Source organism: Metopolophium dirhodum, chromosome 7 (assembly GCF_019925205.1).
Source record: "Metopolophium dirhodum isolate CAU chromosome 7, ASM1992520v1, whole genome shotgun sequence".
Classification (NCBI taxonomy): Eukaryota; Metazoa; Arthropoda; class Insecta; order Hemiptera; family Aphididae; genus Metopolophium; species Metopolophium dirhodum.
In genome coordinates, this window is record NC_083566.1 from 32027865 (window position 1) to 32037541 (window position 9677).

The 9677-nt window shown below is 27.2% G+C and overlaps 2 protein-coding genes across 2 annotated transcripts; both read left to right on the forward strand.

The window, feature by feature from the left end:
- LOC132949173 (zinc finger MYM-type protein 5-like) lies at positions 1-2692 on the forward strand. Its single transcript, XM_061019944.1, has 8 exons — positions 1-731; positions 1123-1224; positions 1540-1641; positions 1726-1812; positions 1873-1978; positions 2051-2200; positions 2262-2505; positions 2687-2692. The coding sequence occupies exons 1-8, from the start codon at positions 596-598 to the stop codon at positions 2690-2692; spliced, it is 933 nt and encodes a 310-aa protein (XP_060875927.1). The 5' UTR covers positions 1-595.
- A 93-nt stretch (positions 2693-2785) lies between these two features.
- On the forward strand, positions 2786-4330 carry LOC132949645 (uncharacterized). Its single transcript, XM_061020631.1, has 2 exons — positions 2786-3439; positions 3614-4330. The coding sequence occupies exons 1-2, from the start codon at positions 2803-2805 to the stop codon at positions 4297-4299; spliced, it is 1323 nt and encodes a 440-aa protein (XP_060876614.1). The 5' UTR covers positions 2786-2802; the 3' UTR covers positions 4300-4330.
- Positions 4331-9677: the final 5347 nt, after the last annotated feature.

Consider the following 9677-nt stretch of genomic DNA (forward strand, 5'->3'; position numbering starts at 1 on the left):
TCATAGGGGCGGCAGTTTTTGTACCTAAATAATTATTAAAAATTATAATAATATAAAATTTATAATTTTGTAATTTGTTCTAAAGTAATGTTAGCCGCTAGGTACCTAACAAAATATGAAGCAATTTTAAAATAATATGTAATTTACATAAATCGTTTACACATACGAAATTGATCGCTAAACAATCTCAGGTTTGTTAAATGTTATGTTATAAATACAGACTACCTATGGGCTATGAAAACATAAATCTATTATTATTTATTACGTTGGATGCCCGATGCGGGATGGCAAGAACATTGATAACGTAGACGGGTCCTCGTACCGGCTTATCTGTGTTTATTATGTATTCTAAAAATAGTTGTTTCTTTGATTGTCCGTTCTTCGTATTGAAAATATTTGATCATTCCTGGTTTCATATTGCATAACCGTCGTCTGTCATTCGTCTGTTATAAGATATGATAAGATTTTCTTATAATCTCTGTGTTTGAGTTTTAACTTTTAAATTTTAAGTACATAAGTTCATTGTATATTGTTATTTGTTCGTACGTCGTACCTAAACTAAGTCTTAGGTATCTTTACATTTGAACTTTGAATTATGGACGGTCGAAAAAGGCTAAGTGGTGCTAAGTATAAAAAAAATGCACTAATAAAAAAACAGAAACATACTGTTCTTTTAAACAGTTGCATGAAAATTCAAGAGATGTTTAAATCTTCAACATTAACAACTGAAGGTAAATTGTTGTTTATTTTGCTATTTTATTTATTTAGTATAAGTATGAAGTATATAGGTATTATATTTAAAAGCTAGTTACTCTTTTTTTAACCAAATAAAAGTTTGTTGTTTATTGATTTTAATATACACGGTTTGAAATTTATTTGAATACGATTTATCTATAATAATCAGGTCCATGAAACAGTTTAATAATAATACAATTAGAAAACTTAATTGCTTTTGGTTTATTGTAAAGTGTATTTAAATAACTTTAAATTTAAAAAAAATGTTAAGCTACCTTTGGTACCTACTTAGTTAGAATGTCCTATACTAAATAGTTAATTTCTTACAAGTCATAATAAATAACAATGAAGCAATTTATAATAGTTAACCGTGTACTTATTATGTAGTGATGAACACAAATGTTGCAAACGAACCTTGTTCTATTGATATAATTAATGTTTCTCCCAATGAAGATGACAGTTTACTAGACCATGTACCAGTTATTGAATGTAAGTATTTAATTTTTAATTATATGCATAATTTAATTTAAATACATGAGTATTTCTTTAGTAAATTGGTTAGATAGGTACTTACTTAGTATTTTTATAAATATTTTTATTTATAATATAATTAATAAATATATATTAATATATATATGTATATATATATATATTATTTTTATATATATTTATTTATATATATTTAATTGTGAATAACAATATTGTATCTTATGACTACTAGTAATGAGTATTAAGCAATAATATTAACATATTACTATAAATCAATTAAAATAGTTGACTGTATACTTATTGACTATTGTGTAGTGACGAAAAGAAATATTGTGGACAACTTTTGTTCTATGGAAACAACTAATGTTTCACTCAATACCATTGACTGTTTACCTGACCATGTACCAGTTATTGAATGTAAGTATTTAAGGTTTGATTATATATATTTTTAGTTATTACTATTATTTTAGAATAATAGTTGACTGTATACTTATTGTGTAGTGATGGAAAAAAATATTGCGGATAACTCTTGTTCCATGGAAACAATTACCGTTGACAGTTTATCAGAATACTCCCCAGCTATTGAAAGTAAATTCTAGTACTATAAAGTTGATGTATTATTTAATTAATATTATTTTGTTTTAATAGTTGACTTAGTCGACACCAGTCTCAATTTGTCAACTCTTAACAAAACAAATGACCAACAAACTGATTCAATTTCAGAGTGCGATAATAGGAGTATTTATTATCCCGGGTATAATATACTATATCATACTATACTATGATAATATACTATATTTTAATTGTTAATCTACCCTTTTAACAGATCTGATCCAGCCATGTGGGAAATAGATGATACTTTAAGAGATTTTGTATCTCGTTATGGTTTTACTCAAGATCTGAAAAATCTAAATATTTCCAATTCTAAAAGGCCATACACAAAACGTGTAAAAGGAGTTGATAAAACTTTCTTCAGGTATTAAAGTTTTAAAAATTTTTACATTTTTACCTTATTAATTAATTTATTTTGTAATTAGATACTTTAACAAAAATTGTCTTCAAACAACTCTACAAAATGGAGAAAATATAGCACGTAGTTACTTAGTCTATTCGGAAAGCAAAGATGCTCTTTTTTGTTATCCTTGTATGCTATTTGGTGGAGTAACTAATTTTGCAACAACTGGATTTTCGGTATGGAAAAAAACTGAAGAACGAATAACGGAACATAGTAATTCATTAAAGCATAGAAACTGTATGATTAAATTTAAAAACCATAGCAAGGTAAACTGCAGAATTGATAAGCAATTAGTTAATCAGATTGATGATGAACGTTTATATTGGATAAACGTTTTAAAGAGAGTAGTAGCAGTTGTGAAGTCATTAGCTTCAAGGGGATTGCCATTTCGGGGTCATAATTCAAAAATAGGAAGTCCTCATAACGGAAATTTTTTAATGGCTTTAGAGTTAATTGCAGAGTTTGATTCATTTCTTGCTACTCATCTTTCAAAATATGGTAATCCTGGAAAAGGAAAAACTTCTTACATATCATACCAAACTTATGAACAGTTTATTTGTATTATGGCTGAAGAAGTTTTGAAAACCATTATTCAAGAAATAAAAACTGCCAGATATTTCTCTATAAGTGTTGACTCAACACCCGATATTGCGCATACAGATCAATTATCTTTCATTGTGCGGTATGTAAATGAAGATAGTCAACCAATAGAAAGATTTTTATGCTTTATAGAAGATGTCGGGCATAAGTCTGAACAAATTGCTTCTGCAGTCTTTTCAATTTTTGACAAGTATAATTTAAATCTTAAACATTTAAGAGGACAATCGTATGACAATGCCAGTAATATGGCAGGTATATATAGTGGATTACAAGCAAGAATTAAAAAGTCAAGTCCACACGCACAATTTGTTCCTTGTTCCGCACATTCACTCAATTTAGTTGGCACAAATGCTGCAAGTTGTTGCCAAAATGCGGTTCATTTTTTTGACTTACTTCAAAAATTATATGTATTCTTTTCATCTTCAACTCATCGCTGGAAAATTTTAAATTCCAATGTAAAAAGTTTATCAGAAACAAGATGGTCAGCTCGAGATGATGCTTGTAAAGCATTAAATAAAAATAGAGGATTCATCATAAATGCTCTAGAAAAAATTGAACAAGATGTTACAGAAAGACCAGCTACCCGATGCGAAGCCAAAGGTATAATTAAAAAAATTAATACCTTGGAAATGTCATTCTTGTCATTATTTTGGGGTGATATTCTTAATCGATTTAATAAATGCAGTAAAAAACTACAATCAGTTGAAATTAATTTGGGTACAGTCATAGACATTTATCAGTCATTAATTACTTATGTAAATGACCTTCGTACAGATGAAGAATATATACGTTATTTAAATCTGGCAATTTCAATTTCATCTGGACATTTTAAGAACACAGTAAACAAGCGCATAAAAAAAAGGAAAACATTCAGTGACGAAAATATAGATGATGAAGCCAGCAACAGTGACATAAATTATAAGATAAGTACATATTTTGTTATCTTAGATAGAATCAAAAATGAGCTAGAAAAAAGAAAAATAGCCTATGATCAGTTATTTGAAAAGTACTCGTTTTTCTTTCAATTGGAAAAATTGAACAGCGTAGAAATCAGAGAACAGGCAAAATGTCTTCAAGATATATATGTTGATGATTTAGGAAGTTCTTTTCCCAATGAATGTGTTCACTTTAAGTCACATATAAAGAACCTCAAAGTTGATGAAAGACCAAAAAATATTCAGCAAATGCTTATATTTATCAAAAATAATGATTTTTCTGAAATGTATCCTTACATTGTTATTGCGTTAAGAATGTTATTATGTACACCATGTAGTAACTGTTCTACTGAACGGTCTTTTTCAGCTTTAAAGAGAGTTAAATCATACCTAAGATCAAATATAAAAGAGGAAAGATTAAATGCGTTGGCAATCCTAAATATTGAACATGACATTACAACAAAACTAAATTATAACAATGTTATTAATAATTTTGCTACTAGACAAGCACGTAGAAGATTTTAAAAGCTGAAAAAGACCTTTTGGAGGAAAAGTTTTTAAATAACCTCAATGTTTGAATGATACACAAAAAAACAAACATAAACGGAGGAGGTGAAAGAGAGATTCACGTGCTCACTGTGTGGGCGGCAAAAATACGTTGCCCCGGGGCGCATATTTTCCAAATGCGCCCCTGAATATTACTATTTTTATTTAACACGAGTATAAATAACTTACGTATTTTATAACACTTTGTAGCTACATTATTATTTATTTTATTTGTACTTATATTATTTTGATTATTTTACAAAGTAAATAGTAACTTACGCTTTATAAAACTTGTTACCTATATTATTTTGATATACATAAAGGTATATAATATATTTTACATTTTAGTGCCCAAACGTGGTATTTTTTAGGGATATAGAGTGCCCAAACGTTGTGTGGATTTTGAATACTAAACAGGTAAAAATGCCCCAAACGTGCTGCACCGCACAATTAGTAGGGGTTCATCGATCACTTGTCAAAAACCCATAGTTTCATAATAACACAATAGCGTATAAAATATTTACTGAGACCCTTCTGTAGTTTCATTGTTGTAGGTACAACTGTACAGTACAAGACGTGTACAACGGGGTAGCTGCAGCCAGAGTAAAAAACCAACAACTTACAACTTGTTTTTTGGCTTTTTTGTAATATACTTTCAAAGAATACTATAAAATGTCTGTGAGAGCTTAACAGTTTACCGATTACCATTAAAATTACCTTTACAATATACCAATTGTCAATTTCGTTCAAAATATTTAAGGTCGAAGAAACCTGTTACACTCGCCACTCGGTCATAGTCTGGATTGATAGACCAATATTGCGCTTAATAAAAGTCGTTAATCATTTAAATTTAAAATTAGTAAAAATAATATTTATTATAATATTTAATATAACTTCAGTTACTAACTTACTTTACCTACATAAATAAAATAAAACGTATAATATTAAGCACTTATTATAAATATATACAAAAATAAATTACAATCGTTCATATTGTAAGAGTATATTATAAAAATATCAATTTATCAACATTGTTGTGGCAACGCACCTAACCTCTTACTATCCTAAACTCTAACTATCCCCAACAGTATTGTGCAGGGTAACGAACCGATTAGGCCGATAAACTTGATTATGTCTGTAGATAATGACTGCTATTAATATTTGAAATGCAAGAATATTACTTTTCTCGAAAATAAAAATTATTCAACAAGTCGCTCGGTAAGTAATGTAGGTATCAATATGTTTGTGATATAATATAATTTAGTATATGAATTTTCAATTTTTAATTATTTTCACATACATAGTTTATGTAAAATATTTATATTTTATAATTCAATATTTATGGATTATACAGGACAAAAACATATTTTTCATGTCTGTTTTAGCTTCGAGGCCAAACCATAGCTGCTATTATACACGGTGTTTTCCGGCGCGTTTTGTACACCGCGTATTCAGCAGCGTTTTTTTCTACATACAGGGCGTATCCATCGACGTATTCCACCGCCTAAATTACATACAATTATGGTATAAAGTATAAACGTGGTTTTCCGTCACCAGCCCATCCCAATTTAAAAACATTAAAATTAAGTGTTAGCGTTTTTATTACTTCGGCGTTCTGACGGAAAAACGCAAGCTGGCCGCGTTTTCCCGTTTCCGTCGCAAATAATTAACGTGGTGGATAATATCTGTCGTGTTTAGCCACTCAGATATATCCAATAAATATTGGTTTACTGACCCTAAAATGTAACGAGTATCGAGCAATAATTGGTACACTAATCCCAAAATACAAATGTTGTTTTAACTGGTCCATGCCTTCCTAACGCGATTCGTTGAGAACCTGTGTAATGTGTGTGGGGAAACCTGTATTCTTAGATCTTATCAACCTTCTTATTGAAAAATACCTTGAAGTGCGTGCTATACTTATTTAAATAAAAAAATAAAATAATAAATAAATCTTCTCTATAAATAGAACGTCTACCGAAGTAATATGCATTCGAAAAGGACATACGAAGTTGAACAAAATGTGTTATTACCTAGCGGCTATGTGCCTACTGCCTATATGTATAAGCCCTATACATTTGGTTATACAAATTATAAATTAGGGTGATTTAAATATTGTTTTTTGTTTTACTAATGTGGTTTGAATCAAATACTTGGAATATTAATTGTTCTTTAGAAATAACGATCCAAACATGAATATAATTTAAAAAAAAATAATGATAATTATTGGTACTTAAATCTTATTATTTTGTGTATTACTATTATTATATGCATATAGCTCCAGCAAAAAAAAAAAAAACGATAAAAAAATAATAATGGTTAAAATAATGATAATATAATAATATGACTAGGACTAGAACAACTAATGATGTAAAACTAAGACTATAAGACTAGGTAGAGTAAAAATGTTTGTGCATAAAAGTAGACTACACAAATTGTAGAATAATATAAGATTTATAAAAAAATAATAATTAAAAATATCCTATTTAACATGATATTATAATGTTTCATTAAGAACTAGAAATAAGTATAAAATGATTTATTACGTACTCATACCCGATACAATCACATACAATATTCATAGGTATACTATCTACATCAAAGTATCAGACCTGTGGGAAAAAATTATTAAAATTAATTAAGATTGTAAAATAAAAAATTATGAAATTTTAATTGAATACATTTTTACCTACATGGATATAACAATACGCATAGCAATATCATACAGTTTCCGTTTTTGTAGATAATAAGCGTGGAGTACCCGGTGCGTATTATTTTGACTTAAAAAAATACTATATTTACGGATACAATATTTGCATTTTGTATCATAGCATATGCATATACATACCTATTGAAATCACGCAACACACTTTTATACTCATTTTTAAAATATTCAAATTAATAAAATAATTTATACAGCCTGCTAATTATTATAAATTATTATAAATGTGTTAATAAATAATAATTCATACACAGCATTTAGAATGAAAAGTTATGTTTTTTGTATAACTATAACCAGTGGCGCCCAACCCTATTACTAGGTGTAGCGGTCGCTACACATTGAAAATAAGGGGTGGGTAGGTATAATAACATAAAATAATTAACTTGAAATATGTTCATTATTAATCACAGATTATATTGGTTGATACGTTAATATTTACTAATATTGTCAATTAAAATATGATAATATGTAAAAATAATAAAATTTTGAGTTTGTAAGGGGGTGGGTGGGTGGGTGAAATTATTTTTTGCTACACCTGAAAAATATATCTTGGGCGCCACTGCCTATAACTATTTACATACAGTGGCGGCTATCCTATACTCAAGGTGTATCCGTCGATACACCTTATAGTTGGCGTGGTGGTCATGGACCACGGTGTGTAAAGTGGGTAATGACTAATGCCCTAAACGAATAAAAACAATATATTTAATAATCCAACCGGTGGCTATAAGTGTAATATAGTTAAATACGAATAGAAATACTAGGCAGTAAATACTAAATAGGTAGTAAATATATTGTAATATTGGATGTAGAAATTGTTACATTTTCAATGTTTCAAATAAACAGTTGAATAAAATTAGCTCAGAACAGTATATTATATTATTATATTATGAATTGCATATTAATAAGTATAATCATTAATTAATGTTTATACCTACCTAGTGGAGATAAAATAATTTTTATATTTTATTCATTTCATTTATTCTGTGGCTATACAAAATAATCACTTAACTATTATTAGTGATTGCTGTCGTTAATCATTATTAATTATTACATATTAGTTATTATATTGAGTACGAAGTATGAACTACAAATAACTATTTGAATTTAAAAATACAAAGTTATGTCGATTGACCATTTTTACATGCAATTATAGTATAAAATAGGTAATAAATTGAATAAAAAATTTATTTTAGATTCTGAGTGGAATAATGTGTTCTTTTTTTATTATTATTATTTTTTTTGTGTTTCTATAGTCATTAAAAGGTATAAAAAAGGCACAATAAAAATGCTTCAATTTTCTTATACAGCATCTTTTGTGGTTGGAAAGTGAATTTAGTTGTGTTCTTCGGGGGGTCAAAAGTAATTAGTAATAGTTTGGAAAAACAAACAACAAACTAAGGAAAATTGAGATTTTTACACAAAAAAATAACCGTAGAAGCATCAAATTTTCACAGAATGTTTTATATTAGCAATTTTTATGCGCAATAACATTTTCAAAATATTTTGATGCTTTTTGAACTATTTATAAATTATAACCATAAGAAAATTTCGAATTTTATTAGTTTTTAATTTTTTTTAATTTAATGTTGTCGGTACAAAATTTTTAGAAAAACTCAGAATTGAAATACATTGGTCCTCATCCTGCGTTTTTGTTACCTGGTAGAAATTAAAAAAAGTTGAGCTTAAATCCACGATAGTTTTTATGAACGTCTGAAGTTAAAATGTTGACAAAATTCATCAAAATCACGAAGATTGGCAAATTAATTGGAGTTAGAAATTCAAACAAATTTTTCTATGTATATCTAAGATTTGAAACTTTGAAAATTACCTTTAAGTATTCCTACATTTAACAAAAAAAAAAAATGTACGGGAAAGACAAATTAAATTTTTACGAGTTTTAAGTTAGACATTGGATATTTACCCGTAATTTAAGAAATTGCCATAGAATTTTCTTATTTTGTAGTTATTTAAAAACCATTAGGTTACATTAGTTACTTGACATTTTCATTAAATGATTATTTTATAATTTTCTATACATTACCTATAACCTTTTAAAAATATATTGACTCGTTTTGAGGTATTTATAGACATTTAAAATAATCAATTTTTTTATATAAATTTTAATAAAAATGTATTCGTTGTGTGAAAAAGCTTGTAAATTTATCACAAGGTTCCTTATAAATTGTTAAAATGTAGCAGTTGATAAATATTAAAGATCCATAAGCATGTTTTTTTTTATAAGTATTTAAGGTTAAAATTTTGACAACATTCATCAAAATGTTGAAAATTTTCAAATTGATTTTACTTAGTTGAAAAATTATGAAATATTGAAATTTTATAGATGTAAGGATTAAAAATTTAAAACAAGAATTCTCATAAAAATATTTGATACTATAACCAAAAAATATAAAAATAAAAACTCAGTTATTTTTTACAGATATTTTATAGTTTGAAAGAAATTAAATTTTAAAACCGAAAATAACAATTTTAGTTATTTTGTTGTAATTTAAAAATGTTATTCGTGGGTAGATGACACTTTTAGAGAGTATATTATTATATTTTTTACAAACAATAATATTTTAAAATGCAATTTTGTTGTAAAATTAATTTTACTTAGGTAATGTTGTACTAA